General features: G+C 36.7%; 1 protein-coding gene across 1 annotated transcript in view; it reads right to left on the minus strand.

The window, feature by feature from the left end:
* DCN (decorin) overlaps positions 1-19,242 on the minus strand; it is a 39,937-nt gene that overhangs the window by 9,499 nt on the left and 11,196 nt on the right. Inside the window, exon 3 of the mRNA XM_074870728.1 lies at positions 9,447-9,559. Coding sequence (XP_074726829.1) covers positions 9,447-9,559 — 113 coding nt within the window. The remainder of the gene's footprint in view (positions 1-9,446; positions 9,560-19,242) is intronic.

Consider the following 19,242-nt stretch of genomic DNA (forward strand, 5'->3'; position numbering starts at 1 on the left):
AAATATCATCACCTCTTTCCTGTTAGTCTTATAGAGTGCACTTACTAGATTTCTGTCTGATAATAACTTCATTTTTTCAGATAAATAATCTATTTTTTTGGCAAGCACAAATTGGTATGAAGGGGAGCAATTTGAAGCATCATACTCTTAAGTCCAGCAGTTAGGGATGATGGACCATTTTCATTATGCCTACTATGTAGGTACTTAATCTAGTTCTCACAACACTTGTGATATCTAGACTCAGGGTGACTCTAAGCAAATTAGCTCTCTACACAGTCAGAGGAGAAAGGCCTCCATGAAAGCTCTGTTACCTGTAATAGGTGGTCTCCATATGCCTCTGAAATTTTACATTATTGTTAACTGTCTTATTGACCAAAGAACCATAAAAAGGGAGGAGAAAGTCCCATTGCTGTCAGAACAGTAATGCAGCTAATAGAAAGGATTTCAGATATGATATGTATCGGAATGAATCTCATAATTCCATCTGTTTGATACTACTTATCAGATTTACAGTTCTGCATGTTTATGCAGTGAATTAGGTAGGATGGGCTGTATAAATATAGATATAATATCTACTTATATTTATTACTAGAGAAGCTATAGAGTACCATTTTTCACTAAATCTATTATGCTATTTTCAGAAACAGAACACAACAGTTGCTGCTAAACCACAAATTTTTATATTGTAAATACTATAGTTAACATTCAGTGTATTTTAATACACTTTTAATATTTTCAGAATTACACTTAAGTCTGTTTCTTGGAGGAAGACTGAGCATTCAACTCTTTCCACAATTGGTTAAGAATTAAGACAGTGCCAAGAAATGTATCATCATCTGTGACAGCACCTCTCCATCATGAAAACTGAAAGAGAGGTAAGAAGATAGTTTAAAATGGTATTTGACATGTGTTTTTTCCCTAATAGACTCCTCTTGCAGATCATCCTGAGCAATGTAAGCAGTGTGTTCTTTACATGGTTTCACTGAGTACAAGTAAAGCTGAGCATATCTGGTTTTAATTTTGTATGCTAGCTAGCAATAACATATTTGCAAGAGGAGGTAGAAAAGGTCAGTCACAGTTCAGCAGAGTATTTCCCTAACAATAATCCTCTCCCAAAATAAATATATTGGTCAGTGGAAGACATGGCCTCAACTCGCTTTTATTTGAGCCTGAGCTATAAGAACTGCCATGAGAACAACATGGGGTACACATGGCGTGTGGTTTCCTGCGTCATCATTGACAGAATTGTGATACAGATGTAGAGTCTGCCCATAGTGTAATACAGCTACCTGCACAATATTAGGACATGGGAAAAAATCCAGTTATTATGAGGGGTACAACTTGAATTATGCGGACAAGTGTCTGTCATTGGTTTTATCATAATAACAATAACTGAGCGTGCAATTGCTAATTATGTTTTTTTTTTTCTTAATTTTACCATGGATTTCTTTTCCATAGATCTCTAAGTCAACATTCAATGAGTTTAGACTCATCAGCACTTGAAATTTTTATCCTGCATCCTGCTTCTTACTGCTTCGTCATTTATTTCAGCTAAAAGTCCGTCTTAATTTTTTTTCTTTTTTATTTGGTTTGTTTTAACTTTGTTGCCTTTTAGATAAAAACTGTTTGGGCTATGATTATCACAACTGATGGTCTGATGTGAAATATTTCTTCCTGGAAATAGATAGGTATACATTCATCTAGACATTGCAATGTAAATATTCTCTGAGTAGTTGATGTTGAGGATTGTTACAGCTCTTCAGAGAAGAACTGACAGTCCTGAACAAAACCAGAAATTATCTAGGTATCTAGGATTAATCTGTTCTGCTTTGCCAATGCTTTGTCCTGAATATGATCATGTTATCTTGGGGAAACATAAAGAACTGTTGTTTTATTCAAACATCCAGAAAGTCTCTCACTTAGAAATGATGGTATCTATCAAAGGCATGCTTGAAAATACTGATTTGACAATGGGAATGTATGTATGGTGGTATAAGGTAAGAAGATATCACAGGCCTCTAGTTTTCAACTTTTTTTGTACCAGAATATCATTTCCCACTTACACCCCACTCTGCAAGTCCCTGTTGTGCAGCTGTAAAGAAGAAAAAATAAACCCACACATCAGAATTTGCAAGAGAAGTTTTACTATCTCCCAGAGCAACAGCAAATGATGAGGATAACATACCAGCATAGCACCTGGCAAGCCATACCCCTGGGTTCCTTTCCCACTTCACAATAACTCTATTATATGCAAGACTTAAAGAACTAAGTTATTAGCCTTGGAGCAATGCTGTTTACTTTCCTCAGAATGTGCCCCATATGGTTTGAAAGTAACAAAAGTTAAAACAAAATAAAATAAAATTAAAAGCTCGGGGGAATTTAGAGGTTGGTGAAAACAGGAAGTAGAGGAGAAAATCCTAGGGAAAACATCTGCAGGCAGTGCTATTGAGGAAAGGATGTTAGGCAAACACACGCCACATGGACTAGCTATCCTGAATAAAGCCCACATGGCATGATGGGGCATTATATTCATCTTCTTAAAGGACATATAAAAAATTTGTGCTGGGCAAGAAGTACTCAGAAGGAAAAATAAAGGTCAACCTGAAAGTGCTGAAAGTGCTGGAGCCCTTGATAACACTTGCAACGTCACAGATAGCACTTGCGATGTTGCTAGTATGAAATGATTTGGCAGAAATCTGCACACCTAGAACAGATCCACAGGAATTGATATTTTTATTCAAAAATCTATCTTCTTCCAACTTTCTATTTTTAGTGGAGGGAAAATGATATTTCTTTTAAAACAAATGTACTTCCCTCCCAAAAAAAAGGAGTTGAAGCATATCACCTATTCACAATACAAAAGGCTGAGCACATGAATTACAGCTTTCAGCATGACCTGGTATGGGTGAGAAGATATTTAGCTATAGGCAAGAAGCGAGGAAAGAAAGAAAGAGAAAATAAAGAGGCGGAAATACATCAGGTATTAAAAACATCAGTTAGTCAGGTTTAGAGGGTTCATAACAGTTTCCTATAGATAAGAGAAAAATTAACTTCCATCCTCATTTTTCTGAGATAAAGCCTTTTTCCCTTGTCATATATAGCACATAAACATTACACAGTAAACATTGACTCTGTTAGAATATTGCACTGTGGTAATACCTATGGACCACCTTATCCTGACTAGCAGTTTAGGCAGTGCTGAGAGAGGAAAAAAAATCCAAGTTTTGCTCCAAAGATGGCTTACATTTTACTGAAACACCTCTGGTACTAGTGTAGTCAGAAAAAAAAAAATAAAAAAATCACTGTATGACAGGAATAGATGCTGGCTTCATGGAAGTCAGCAGGAGTCTGGCCATTTAGCTCCCTCTGGACTGGTTTCTACCTGAAATATTTATTCCCAAAACAAAAAGGAGGATTCACAATTCAGGAAAAGTTTGGAACACTTGTTGGCAGGTTTTTGTTAAAATACACCCTGACAAACTGCAGAGGAACCATGTGACAATCATGTAGGGACTAGCATAATGTTGTTCTCCTTGGCATTACCAAAAATTACAGTTTCTGCCTTGTCTGGGGGCGGGGAGTAGGGGTTTGTATTTTTTGGAGTAATTTCATTATGTGAGAATCTCAGGGGATTGTTCTGAGGGGTTTTCATCCCTGTTTCTGTTCTTCTTAGTTTAGAATAGTTTGAAGCAAGACCCTTGCCAAAATCAGGAGTGAACTGCAAAATGATCAATAAATTGCTATCCGCCATAATACATAGTGATACATCTGTTTTGCCAGCTGGGAATGGTACTCTTACCTAACATCAAATCTTTAATGATGCATGCGTCCTTCAGGGTTTAAACTGAAAAGTCAATCCGCTGACCCGATGGAATTTCTTTAATTTCCTGGGTTATGTATTACATTATTACCTGGTTTTTATTACAGTTCTGCTAGGAACAGTAATGTCTTAAGAATTGTAAGCTCAGGAGTCAGGCATCCAAATAAATATAATAATAAATTTCATCCTTTTTGTTTGCCTTATGTTTTTAGTTGTTAAGTCATACTCATAACCTGGATATGTAGTCAAGCTTTTCTGCCAGTTTATTAGGAGTGGATGTACACTTAAGAAAAAAAACACAAAGAACACAAAAAATATAAAACAGAACTTGACTTTCTTCTCTAATTGTGTTATACCAGGAGACAGAATTCCACTAAATAAGTATTCATTTTAAAATTCATTTAAAAAAACATAAACATTGGTAAACTTGAAGGAACCAAGAACTCCTGAATCCAAGGAGGTCTCTGAACAGAATTCCAAATGTTATGTCTCCTGAAGGGCCCACGTTCTACAGTTAAGGCAGGAAAAGGATAAAGGTATAAAAAAACCATGATGGTGCAATTATTCTTTATTTGTTGTTACTTAAATTCTTTGGTAGGGTTTGGCAGTAACCCTGCCAAACCTAGGATGAAGTGCACATAGCTGAGAAAGGCAAGGAAAAAGGGATGACATAAAAATAGTAGGAAAGAGATGAATGAAGTGTGAGGGAAGGAGATGGCAAGGCATTGAAACAACAGCCTGTCAGTATAAACGAAAGAAGGCTGTGGAAAGCAGTTTGATCACATCCACAGTACCTTGTTGAATAATCTCACAAAGCCAAGGAGCCTACTGCAGATCTAGTTTGCATGGTGTTTAAAATCTCACTAGTAAGTCTTGTGTAACATGACTTGCACAGACGACCAGGAAGCAGCTGGCTCTATGGTCTCCTGCTCCAGCAAAATATAATCCTAACTCTCTGGAGTTCTAGAGAATCTTTCAACCCTGTCCTTGTCTACTGAGGAAAGCATTTTGGTCATTCATTTTATCATAATTTACTTGTTTATTTTATTGCTGTATTCTATAATTTTTTTTTTTAATTAGCTTAGTATGCTGACTCTCTCCAGAATTTTAAGGACCCCAGAGTATTTTCTTCTGGTTTTTTCCTCACATTAAAATATCTTTACCCTCTGCACATTAAAAATGAATTGCATGCATGTGGTGTGTTGCACTCATTTCAGCGGAAAATCTTGCTGTGTGTTAAGCACAATGAAAAGGAGAGTCTGAGGAAATGACAGCTAAGAGGGTGCTTAGAGAGTTTCAAAAAGATTAACTTGAGTTTTTTCCTCAGAATATTTGTTAGAAACCTACAGCTGCACCAAGAGGAAAAAAACATTTTAAAAAGGTATCTCTCAGTCCTGTTAAGAATGTCTGCCCTTGATGATAGTGGGAATTGAGTTCAGAGATAGAATCTGGACAGAGATATCTGTCTGGTTTTTGACAGTATGCTGGTGGTTACTGATTCTTCATTCTGTGATTTGCAGAGCATTATGTTTACTTAACTTCTCTTTTAATTATGCCAGGTAAAAGGGAACTGAAGTTGCAATGAGTCATCAGAAGACTATTCTTTCATTAATATTTTTTGATCTGTTAGGAGCTTTTCTGTATCCCTGGAAGATGTTCTTAAACTTTTTTCAGTTAGTCCAGGCTCTTGTCTTTCCACAGGGAGCTGCCTTTTGATTAAAAAAAAAGGAGTCCATGAAACTTTTCTAATGCAATACATCATTTTTCCACTTGATATTACTACAAAGAGTGTTTCAGTTTATTTGCCCGTACATTTACTGAATCCCTTAGTGTGGATATGGTCATAACCTTAAGTCTCAATTTTAAATCTTTTATCTCTTTCATGTAGGTCTTTTCTTTCAGTATAAATACAACTGGGTTTAGCATTGTTGTATGCACAACCATGGCTTTGCATAGTTCTGCCAGCTTAGTTAAGCAATGTTCCATTTGATTTCAGTGCAGTCATCTTCTTTTGCTGTACTAATAGTGTGCCATCAAAAAATTCCTGTTGGAAATGCATGCCATCACTATTCTGTTGTTTGTGCTGTTACAGTGATCTAATACACAGTAGTCTCTTTTACCTCTTTTTCCAAGTGTCAGGCATTATGCTGGTTTGCTTTGGCTTTGCCACACAGCATGCAACTTCATGTGCTGTTTTTGTAGACTCCTCCTTCACTCTGCATGAGGGCTTACTCATGTAGTATTTTGGATTCTTTATTGTGTCCATGGGGTCAAAGTACTGTACTCTATCCAGAAGTGTCAGTCTGCCTGGAAAATTCTGACAGTTTCATAGAAGACTTTTTCCTGGCTTTTCCAATAGCACCTCTCTGATTGTTTTGCCACAGGTCTAAATCATAAGCAAGTTTCTATCAGACAGTTTTCTGAAATCACAAAACTCAGACACCGGCCCTAATAAAAGTCTGTCTTCAATTTTTTCCCTATTCTCCCAAGTCCTCTGGTAAAAAATTATATCTTATCTTTCATTTTTAAATAGTCTGAAGTCTCACTGAGTTTTTATAATACAACATTAATAGTTTAGTCACTTTTTCCAGGATAAATTTAAAATTATAAAAATATCAAGTGCACCGAAACTGTTGACTCTGGTGTTTTCTGGCAGGCATCTATTATTTGCAGATAAATATTCCCTTAGTTGCATCCTTTTCTAGTTTCTTGACATATTTCCACAGCTGCAAATTTTAACTCTTCTTTTACCTACTCAGGAGAATTTTCTGATACAAAGAATATTTTTGTAGGTACTAATTTCTCTTTCATTTCTATTTCCATGTGTTGTGCACTCAGAGCATAAGCAGTTCCATTTGTGCTGAAATAGAAGCCACAGGCAAGGTATAGGTAGATCCTTTCTTTTTTCCTTACTTCATCTGGTTTTCAGTACAACTTGAACTTTAAGTTCAACCCAACTTGTTCATGAAAATCTCTTCTAAAACTATCACACCTATGGTTGGTGATGTCTATAGGAGTTAAGAAGGAATTTAAAAGGAATATTCAACAGGATTAAACTGAATATACTGTTAATTTCTTTCAAGATCTGTTAAATTTGGAATTTAAGGAATTGTTCCCTTAAGTAATCACTTCATGCAGTTGTTAATAATTTTAGATTTTGGAAAAATAATACTGATAATTTATGTAGATCTTCCTGTTTTAGTAGCATATAAGAAAGTTTAGTAAAATCTAAGAAGTCTAGAAACTTTTGAACATCACACTGTCAAATGCAACGCTAACATAAGCCATGTTTATCAGGGAATATGATTAAAAAGCAGACACACACATATACGTCCTTAAAACAAAAGTGACGATGGAGCTCTGTCAACAACAAAGCTTTTGAGTTATATTTATCTAAAAACAAAAACCCTTTCACTATCACCCTGAAAAATATTTAATTGTAAGGTGTGGAATGGGAATCATTCCCAGATATTACACAAGAAGAAGAATGTTGCCTGCTGAGAGTAAAGATGGTGCCTATTTACATAAATGTACTTCGTGAGTAAATTATTATTTTAGGGAGTAGATGAGAGGATTGGGTTTTGTTCTTGAGTAAATCCAGGAAAACTGCATGGTTTTGAAGGTTATTTGTAAAACTTATGTTACTGTTATCACTCTTCTGTATAATTTCCACTGGTCCCCTGTACTGGAAACTTTTGGGAGTAAGACAAACAAATAATCTCTTCCGTAAAGAGTTACCTATTTAATTCACTATTAAATTATATCTGCTGTAATAAAAGAAAGAAAAAAATTCCATAGAGTTAATCTCAATGAGATGACATAGTTTACAACAGCTTAACTCACATCAGGATGTATGACAGACCTGATCTGAGTGCTAAGTAGGCAGAAGTCACTGGGGGCAGTGCTTTTCATCTGCAATACCATGCTCTGACTCATTTCATGCAGTGTCATGAAGAAGGATTGCAAAAAGATTAATTTCATTGACAAGATTTTTCTTTTTTTTAGCACCTTGCAGATGATCTTCACTGAAAACACAGGACTTCTCTCTAAGGGGAAGAAAACCAAAACAAGTGGGCAGAAATTAGGATGTCAAATCTCTTCAGTAGCCAAGCAGAGGAATTGAATAAAAATTCTGGGACACAAGTCATCTCATTCTAAAACTAAGTCAGATGAAATGTGATGTAGAAGCTCCCACTTCTCTTTGTTAACTGTAGAGGTTATCTATGTAATTTGCTCAAGAACAGACACCTATGTTAAAATTAGATGACATGGACCTCATCATGATTCATTCATGCAGCTCCTTCCACTATGGACAGACTGGCATTGTGCCTATTCCTAGGAACTTTTTAAAACATTTCTTCTTTCTGCTGCATTAAAAAAAAAAAAAAAAAAAAAACACCAAAAAAAAAAACCCACAACCAAACAAAAAGACCCAAAAAAACTTAAGAGATCATTTGGAAGTAGTTAAGGAGATAAATATTTATATGGTTTTTTTTTTTTGTCCAAGTATGAGTGACTAAATGAAGATTCTTGTTTGAAACAGTGCTTGCTTGGGTGATGGCATGGGCATCATGAACAGATAAAAAGTGAGAGTTGGCTTCTTGATTGTGAATGAAAACAGAATAGAAAGGCTGTGAAGAGCCAGGAAAGCAAAGCCAAGTAGTTTATATTAGTTATGATCAAAAAGGATCAAATGGAATAATATACAGAATAAATTGAGCTGGTAAAAGGCTAGAAAAATAATATTTTCAGAAATATGCCTGAGTTGGGGTATTACTTTCAAAGGCAGAGAAGTAATAGCTTTTTTCTAATCTGGAAAGAAAGAGATATTTCAACTAAATTGAGGCAAGACTATGAGGTATGAATTTTAAGATGTTGATAAAAAGTATAGAAATAAGGGAGTAGGACCTCAGACAGAAAAACAAAAATTTGGAAACACAGGAAGGTAGTTGTCTGACGGAAACTTGGAAGAGAAGAGGTGAACCAGAAAAAAGGGCAGCCACAGAAACCAGGGAAGGAAAATATTTCAGCAAAGAGGAAAACAGACAGCAGTGTTGGAAGAGACTTGTAGGTAAAGGAGGATGAGGAAGGAGTTTTGCTAGGAGAAGGTTATTGCAAAAACACAATTTCATTGTAGTGCAGGGGGCAGAAGATTGATTTGAAAAGATTCTTGAACTAAAATTAGTACAGAAAAACTGCTGACAAACATGGTATATACAAATCTTTGTGAGGTCAGAGGTAGGAGGGGAAGGAATACAGTAATAAGTGAGTGATGTGGCAGGGTTGAGATGGATCTGCTTTTTAAATAGAAATAATCAAGCCACTGTGCCAAAGGGATGAAAACCATAAATAAATAGGTGAGAGGATTTATGATGGACATCAGGAGACTGACTGGACAAGAGACAGGTATGAAGAGCTGAAAAGAGATGAGAAACTTCTGTGGTATGAGAAGAGTTTGCAGGAGGGGAATGGGAAAGGAAATAAACAGGCTGGGCTGGTGGAGGAAGATCACAGAGTATTTCATCAATTTTCCTTAAAAACCTGAGTACCAGGCCAAAACCACATTTTCTGCCCTTTTTTTTTTTTTTTTTTTTTTTGGCAAATACTATTTCATTTATACACTTACATGAAGATTCTTCAAGTTCTTGAAATCTCCTTCTTTAATTTCAGTGATTTTGTTGTTCTGTAAGTCCAGCAGAGTTGTGTCAGGAGGAAGGTCTTTTGGCACTTTTTCCAGACCTAGGAACAGTGAAAAGAATAAACAATTGACTTTGAAAGGAACTTTAAACAGGGGTCAGTACTTTTCTTAGCAGCATTTACCTTTCAGTAAACGCCATTTCTAGAACTCATTTCCTGAAGAAGCTTATGAAGACTTATCTGAAAGTGTTTCTGTCTCCAGCCAGTCAAAGGGAGTTTTATTTTGCTATGTCAAATCAAAATTTATTTATTGACATTTCCATTATACCCTTTTCTGAGAATATATCTGAGTTATAGCTTGAAGCAAAGGACTGAATTTGAGAAAATTATTTCTAACACATTTAATTCCGCTGAATTGTGTGAATAAATATTCACACTTTTAGAAGAAGGAAGGTATTTATTAATTTCATTGTGTGTTAGCTTTTGTAGACAGAGAACATTTCCTGCTCTTTAAAAGATAGTAGTCTTTTTTGAAAGAATTACGATAGTTAATTATAATCATTGTTTGTCAGTAACTGAATAACTTGCAGTAAAGTCCACCTTAAAAAAAAAAAACCAACCAATCCACCTCCCCCCTTTTCTTTCATCTGAAACTGTCCAAGTTTTCTGGAGAACAAATCTCTTGGTTTCACTACAACTGCCAAAAGAACATCAGACAGTTTAAATTAAAGACTCTCTTTGGGACTATTTTCTGAATAGCTGATATGTAAGTCCGATGAAGTCATGGAAATGAAATTATTTAGTGTTAAATAACACTTGCTTTACCCAGATTTCCTTTCATACTGTGACTTGGAATAGAGCAAATCTTTTATAGTCATTCTGATTTACCACAAAATTAAAATGTTCTTTCCTAACTAGATTTCTTTTTTTCTTAATAGAATGTGAAATGCTAAATGAATGGTTGGTAGGAAAAATTTATAGACGCTAATAAAGTTCTATATGGGCATCTAACAGAAGTGGATTCCTCTGATAAAACAGCCTTTTTACCGGTAAAGTTTTTAACAAATATTTCTGAAGCTATATTTGAACTCTCCTGGGAAAGATCTGTCTGCAAGTATCACCAGTGTCTCCCGAGTATGATGGTGGACTGCATGATATTGTTCTCAGATGAAAGATATATATGTATACATATTATCCTTTTAAACCTATATATTTTAATCTCAAACATGGCATTGCAAACACAGTGAGATACATTTGCCCATTGATAAGTTATACTTTGCACACAAAGCTTGTGAATTCTCTGTTCTTGGAGATTCTCAAAAGCTGACCGGACACAGCCTTAAGCAACCTGATCTAGCTGACCTTGCTTTAGCAGGGGTGTGGACTAGACAGTCTCAAGAGGTGACCTCCAAACTCAACAATTCTTTGATTCTGTGATGCTTAACGTTCATCACAAATGTGTTTTCACACCTCGAATGTAGGTTTCTCTGTCAAAATCCAATGTTAAACAAACTCCCTTCTCTTTCAGTCCTTTTGAGAATATATATATAGAGAGAGAGAGCGAGAGTCAAAATATGGTTGGATCTTATTTGGAAGGATTATGGTAAACCATGAAATCCTTTTAACCTACATAAAGAGCACTGTTCTATAGTTACTACTATAAAACTTCACCATAAACTCTAGAGAGGCCACAGTGATGTGTACTGGAGCTTTTTACTACAATTAGTGACACAGTAAGAATTCACTACAGACTTGACCATATTCTTAAAAATATCTGCATGCAGATGAGGTCTTTAGGTGCCTGGTCTGAATCTTCCAAAGTGGTGAGCATCTCACAGATGCGTCTGTGTCTGTTACTGCTGTTCAGTGCTTAGCAGATTCTGGGAAAAAGATTGCTTCTTTAGTTATCTCTATATGGGTGCAGGAGACCTAAACTTTTGAAAAGTGTTTGCTTCTTTTAATCTTACTTTTGAATTGGTAATATTAGTCTGAATAGAACATATCCGGTTGTCCTACCACTGAAAAAGTTTGGTTTCTGAATTTAAAAAACATCCCACTCTTTCAAATTTGTTTTCCCACCCATAAGTTTGCTAACATTAGCCAAAAAATTATTAAAATATTAGGATCTGATATTTATTAATACTGAGTACTCTATAGATTAACCTGGCTGAGTTTTAATCACACCAACATCCAAAACTTTTAAAAAGTACAATCATTCAGCCTGGGATGAATTAGTAAAAGCTTCTACCATACATAATATGACAAGAGACAAAGCTCAGATCTCATCCTGTTTACCTTACTGATACTCAGTGCATGAATATATGACACAGATTAAGATTCTTCATATTACTAAGATAACCTTTCCTCATTCAGGAGTAGACTTCATTTTTACTGAAGGCAGTTGCAAAACCTTCATTACTTTCAGCAGTGTCGGACTAAAGTTCCAAATATATAAAAATGTGATACTGTATAATTTGTATGTTGGTTGTCTTTGGACAGTTTCTGTCCTCAGCGGGCAGGAATGATGTCAGCAACTAAAAATTCTTTCCCAAAAAAGCACCACTTTTTCAAGACCATAATTTTGTTATAAGAAGTTCTTACAGTCTAGCAACTTTTATAGCATTTTTCACATATAAATACAAAAAAAGGTTTAATTACTTCTATTCAAAGTAATATTACTATGTTCTGGTTGTCAGTACATTTATATTAGGCTAGTATCAGTAAGTAAGTGCTTATGGCAGAAACTAGGGCACGAGAGCTATACAGCTGTCCTTTATGTGATGTCCTTGGAACATACTTTGTAGGAACACTTGGATTGCCAGTGAAGGGATAATTTGCCAGAGACTAAACTTCAAACTAGATTTCCAACTCTACATTTCAGGCTTCACACATCAGCTTCTAAAAGCTCAAGTGTTATCCCAGAATAAGATAGAGCTGATAGTTTCTCTGATTAATAAAGTTAAGCTTTAAATGTTTCGTATTATAACAATAAGACAAATTCAATAATCAGATATCCATTTGTGAAAACTGATTTATAAAAGCTTCCTATCTGTGCTAGAAATGAGAAGGACATACAATACAGTAATTAGCTTTGCACGCAAAGAATATAATTGCCATCCCTTAAAGTGTTAAAACTTGTTTTATTAACTATCTCATGTATATTCTGTTATACATTTCCTGAAGCTGTTTTTAAAAATGTTTCAGAAAAGAGCTATAGAAATTATATTTGATTTTTTTCTTGACTTGTCTGACTTTTGAAGAGCAAAGCATAGAGTAAAGAATGCACCCTGGGTGCTGGAGAGACATTGCATTATTATTCTGTAGTTTAGTACATCCTCAAGCTGAAAGCTACATCAACTGGAGCTCTCCAGTGGAGGAAGAGCTTATAAATGGGTGGATCTGGACACTGCCTTGTAAAATCAGCAGCTAAATAATTCAAGACTAAACTGTGTTTGAGGTGTGGACTGGATCCAACTGTTTCACCACTTGTCACATCCAAACTGGCTTCAAGAGCTGTGCTTCAGCTTGCAGGTCCAGGTGTCTAGGTAGATGTATCCCCAGATAGATACATGTAGGAGGAGCATTTAGTGCAAACTAGTCCTTGTGCTGGCGATTCCCTGCCTGGAGAGCAAATCTTCAAACTTTTTTGGTCAGGACAGGTAAATAGCCAGCCAGTTCAGATGAATGGGGGGGGGGCCTGAACTAGCATGACAGCATGACCAAATTTGAAACAAATTGAGAAAATTGTAATCCCACTAGAAACTGAAATGGCTCTTGGCTCTTGGGATAACATTACTATTTCCCAGGAGGATTTTCTGTTTCCTCTGTCCAGGAAACTGAGTTTAGAAGGGAACTGTGGGCTGTCCTTACTAGTCATTTCTGAGAAACTCAAGTGATGCCTATATGTTTCTGAAGCCATGTTGTACAGTATGACTGCATGTTCACCTACAAATGCCTTTCAGTGAAATTTATGTAATGTCAATTGAAAGGGGAACTGATGTTGGAAAATGTCAATTGAGTTACCTCTTAATCATTTTAAGAACAGTTTACACAAGTATTCCAGCTCTTGGCTGTGGTCTTTTATATATTAAAGATTGCTTCTTAAAAAGTCATATGAAAATCTCATAGCAGTCTGGATTTTTATATGCATAATCAGTGCTACAGTTTGGTATTCAGTTCCCTGAAAATATTTCAGGCCTCTAGTTCCTAAAACTAACTTACAGCTGATTAAAGATTTAGATTCTTCTGCGTTTCCCACCCTATGTTACATTGAAAATACATGTCTTCATTTATTTTGGTTGAACAAAACTAAGTCAGTTATTATTTAAGTTGGTAAATAAATTTTAAAAATTCTACTTATTCACAAGTAAATAGAAATTATATAACTCCATTCTTCCAAAATTTTTGTTTACACTGAAATTAAGACCTAAAGATTCTGGAAATATAAGGGATTTAATAAACCAGTTCATGTATCCTTAGTCATAAAGACCATTTCAATTTGCACTAAAATCTGTCTTTGGGAGAAATCATGACTTTCTTATAGAAGCTGAACAGCCATCATTTCCTGCAGCACAGGTCAGATCTGTATTATTCTCTTCACATTTCTATAAGTAGAAATTTTCTTCTGTTCTACATTATCAACTTGTAGCACTCAATTATTCCCACCAGTGTACATGTATGTGTGTAAAAATGCGTGTATATGAAAACACATAAAGAACAGAATATGCCACAGAACTACAAAATGGAAAAAAAAAAAAAAAAAAAAAAAAAAAGTGTGTAAGTAAGCTTGAAATATTTCCTTTTGTTAGTCAGGATCAGCTGAACTTTTATCATCCCCAGCAGAAGTTTTCCTAACTTTTTCTTACACTAGTTGTTACACCACAGATTTTTGGATTAACAAACCAACCAAAACGTATTCATCAAAATCCAGCAGAGATGGACCATGAACAGATTTCTTTCATGCAGACAACAAGGGCCCACACTCACTTTTGGAAGCACTGAAAGGCTCATCTACAGTCACCTAGAAGATGTTTGGTGGGGAGAAGTTAACAGGACCAGGAATCACTCCTTAGTGGGAGGATGGAGAAGAAAGTAACTTTGCAGAAATCAAGCTTGTCTCTGTGGGATCTTATCTATGTGGGGTGTAGTTTTTTCTCATAATTTCTTAAACAAATTACAGTGTCTGGCTGTTTAGCTGTGATTGCCTCACCTCCTGGAGAGGACAGAAGTCTGATGGGTCTGGATATTTCATGAGACCAGAAATTAGGCAGAGAAGAGCCAAGGCTGGTATAATTCAGTCCTTATCCAGTCCCTGAGAGAGCAGCAATCAGTGGCCAGCCATCTCCTGTGTAGCACTGCACTAGCCCAGCTAGCATATGCTGCCATTTAGGCAGACAAACAGGTGTAAGAGATGTAGCAAGGATTTGGGAATATTGTGAGGACCAAGGGAGGTTAGGGGGTTTGGTATACAAGACAGGCTTTATTACTTTTGCAGCTGGAGGAATAACCTGCTCAGCTACAGGAGCTGTGATCAAGTGGCTGTGGAATTGTTTAACCCACAAAAGGAGAAGGGTGGCTTTTGAACCATCCTTGCTACAAAGGGGTTCCAGTCCACTGTTTCAGTTTCTCAGCAGTGAGAGCCAGAAGTTAGTCTGCAACTTGGCATGAAGCCACATTTCTGCTGAAGCCATACGACTATGCAGTAAAGGAATGCCAGATTTATGGGGCCAGTGAGGGAGACTAAGCAAATGGGAGTCTGAGTCTGTAGCCCAGAGACGAGGACACTTCCCTGAGAATTGCATCCTTGCAACACTGAGACCACATAGTCAAAATAACAAATATGTGAACAGTGCCAATTATAAACAACTTTAACAATGCAACAGAACTAATGGTTTGATTTTTTTGCTTGTTTGTTTGGGGTACTTTGGGGTTTTTTTTCTATCCATTTTACAACAAGCAGGAATGGAACTTATTCCTCTGAATAAACCTTACCGTCCTCAGCTGCAGAGAAGGGGTCAAAAGGCAGAGCGACATCTGAACACTGCAGCTCAGATACATGTGTTATTACATTGCAACATTCACAATTATTATCACAGGGGCCATAAAATGGGGCTCTTTTCCAGACTCTCAGTTTCCACAAACAGCTGCTGCCATCTTAGGAATTTGGGTTGAGCTACATTAATTCCCAACCGTGATCATCAGCAGCGGCTCTCCCGGCGGAGGCAGCCTCTCCAGCAGCTGCCTGTGCTGCCTGTGCACGCCGCTGCGTGCTCTCCCCTGCTCCAAGCCCTGCTCTGCTCCATTCCACTGATGGGCAGCAACCCTTCCCGTGGGTGAATGCATTTAGTAAAGCCCTGAGTGGACTCTGAGGTGAATGAGGCAAATGGCAAGCTCACAGGGTCAGGATACGTAGTCATGGAAAATAACAGGACTCAAGGACTGCTTTCTGGAAGGATGGCAAGGAGCTTAAGAGGGCTTTGAATGCCTTGACTTAGAAAAGTTCACTGACTCTTTCCCAGGCTATGTGCTTCAGTATTTACTGGAAATTTGTTCTCTGTTGTGTGGGATTTCCAAAAGGAGTAATTTCATTATTTGCATCCTACCATCCATAGAATAAGAAAAAATTGCCTTTCTCTACAAAGAAGTATCAGCAGCCTCCTTCTCTCTCCCCCTTTCAAAGTAAAAGTTTGCTCTCCACCTTCCCCTCACTTGCTATGAAATCAGCAGTGATAATTTTTTTCCTAAGAGATATAAAAAAGCAGTGTCCATTGGAATACACGAGACTCTCAAATTACATCTTCTTAAAGGTGTTTCACAACTGTTTTCCAGACTTTTTTTCTGCTCTTCAGTCTATATGACTCACCTTCCATTAAAATCCATTTTGGACTTATTTTTATCACAGATTATTATTTTTGTATACTTTTGACCCTTCCCATAGGAAGGAACAAGAAAATGAACTCCATCCCCTGCTGAGGTGGCCTCTCACAAAGGCAGACCTACTGATATCTTACTACACTGGGGTTTTTTTCCAAACGTTTACAACACTGCTTCCCAGAACAGAGTGAGGAACACAGAAAAATAGAAAGAAATTCACACATTCTAATCAAATGCCTAATTCTCCATTATGATAGTACTAATAATTATAAAGGCCCTAGCAAAGGTTTAAAAATGAATGCATTGCTTTAACTGCTCTTTTCCATTTCCACTCACTCCGTAGTGAACACATATTTCAAAGTATAACGGATATTGCAAGCTACAGATGTTATGAATTATTTTTCAGTGCTAGTCACATTTTTGGTATGTATATATTCAGCCTCCTGGCTCCAAAAGCTAATACCTAAGAGTAATGATATATTCTTGAAACTAAAACTCAAACAACTTTTATTTTTGCATTCTCTCTAACTGACTTTTCATTTCAAAGGTCTGGAAGGTATATGCCTTCTCAAGAAGCACTGAAGTATTTCAAAAAGGCAAAAAAAATTCTGAAATAATCATCAGACTTCAGGGATTAAGACATTAAGTAAAAAAACCCAAAATATTATGAGTTTTCTGAACTCCTAGCTAGCTTTACATTTCCCACTGTCATGGTTACAGACATTAAACATCCCATCAGAGAACAGCAACTGTCCAGTGTGATTCATGCAATCTGCCAGCACCGTGTGCACAATGGCCTTAGTCAAAGTGGATACAATGCAGATGTACTTTCTATGAGTACTCATGCATTAAGGTGAAACATTTATTTCTTACAAGTATTTTACAGTAGTCAGAAGAGAGCATTTCAGTGACTCAGAAAAGTGAGCATTATCTAATGAATTACATTTTGAATGATTCTTTGGAGTAATATAATTTGATGTTTGCCTGCTTCGCAGTTTAAGCAGCAGGCAACAGATGAGAAATTAAGGATAGGTCCCTCAATCTTTACTTTGGGATTTACCAGCATTAGCACTAACATAATGCAGTAGCCATAAAGAGTCATTTGGGGGGGGCAATCTTCTCTGGTTTCAAGTAAACTTACCCCTTCCTGTTCTGACCACATTTTTATTGCAGAGCCCTAGTTTTATTATGACCTGAGGGCAGAGATATGTTCCTGGTTATTTCAGATACTTCTAAACATAACATGACCATTTTTCATAAATGGTGTAGGATTGTTTTCAACTACTTTGGCGCAAGCAAACAATGGAAGGATCTGCTGTGACTGTGTCTGGACATAGTAAATAACATTTAAATGAATGTTGGGAGAGAATTTTCTGACTGAATAGGGGTGTCTGCAGACCTGCTAGTTCGCTCTTTCTACTAGATGATGTTGTATATATCCTTGTAAGTCTTAGATATTTTTGCTTTGTTATTTATTTATTTTGTTAGTCATTTAGATGTTCCCCAGGTCAGCTATCACTCTAACAGTCATCTCCAGCCCAAACGATAGAAAATCTCTGCCACAGAGTGAAAGAATAAAGAACAGAAAATAAATTTTGTCCCCTAACCCTGAAACCTGCAAGATTTTAATTCAGTTCTTAAATGCCTTCTTCCTTTTTCCCTTTCCTGAATCTGAAACTTTCTATACATCTCCTTTTTAACCATTTCTGTTATAGCTTCCCTTGAAAAAGCAAGATTTTCCCTTTCATGTTCATACTATACCCTCTTTCCTTTTTCTTTTATGGGCTGCTGCTACTATGCAAACCTTATTCGTACTGTTCACCTTTCCTTTCCCATTCTTACTTCCCAGTGGTAAAGGATCAGTACAATCCTCCCAACTGAAAGGTATGCAAATAAAGCTGAAGAACTAATTGAATTTACGGAAAGAAATGGCATCAGAGCTGAATGATAACACAGCTTTCTAGTCCTGTTTGGCTTACTCACTTATGCATTTGCTCCTATACCTCTTAGGCAGAGGTATTCAGCAAAGAGTTTGGTTGTTGCACTACTACAACCACTCTTCTTCCATGTCACCCTAAAATATGAATTCATTGAGAGCCTGTTTAGTGTTCAAGGCCCACACTCAGGCAGTAGATGGGAAAACATGCACTCCAGCATAGAAACTGAGGTCATCCTAGGCTTCCACATTTTAGGTGGTGCAGGAGGTACAGGCAGAAACTGGTTCTGAGATGACCTATTGCACATCTCTATTGTGTTAATGATGTATTACAGAACCAGACTATAGCACCATTTACAGTTGCACGTTTTAAATGCTGTAGCATTTCTATAAATAATTTGTCCATTTGTTGTTTTGCCATTAAATCCCTGAAGTCACCATGAAATTAGGTGGGCAGAAAAGGCTTCTTGTTTTCACTGCTTTTTTAAATATGAGTATTTATTGCATTCTTATTGAAATTAAAACTGCAAGCATCCTCTCTTTAACAGATTTTTGTAGCAACTCAGAGCAGTCCAAATAGAACCCAGGAAACAAACAGAAAGTTGTTACGGCATGCCGTCCTGGGTGCTCTCTCACTTAAAAGCATGCATACAGAGAGCACACAAATTCTTTAAATAATGTTTTTCACCTTTTTCATTCCCTATTGACTGTCTAAGAAGTTTGCAGTAGAGTTGCCTATATAGGAAATGTCACCCTGCTAACAACAGGGTCATTTGTACAAAGCTGTTGCAAGTCCTGTAATTGGTCCCATAAGTTGAAAACTACAACTTGAGCCCCTCACCCCTGAAAAAAAACCCATGCAGACATGATGCTTGATCTTAAGGTCCCTTTGTGTTTGTGTTCATTGCTTCCATCCCTTTCCTTGCAGAGAAGCCAATGAGCAAGTTCTGCTCCATCTATCTACTTTGTATTCATA

This window comes from Strix uralensis, chromosome 5, assembly GCF_047716275.1.
Source record: "Strix uralensis isolate ZFMK-TIS-50842 chromosome 5, bStrUra1, whole genome shotgun sequence".
In the NCBI taxonomy this organism is placed as follows: Eukaryota; Metazoa; Chordata; class Aves; order Strigiformes; family Strigidae; genus Strix; species Strix uralensis.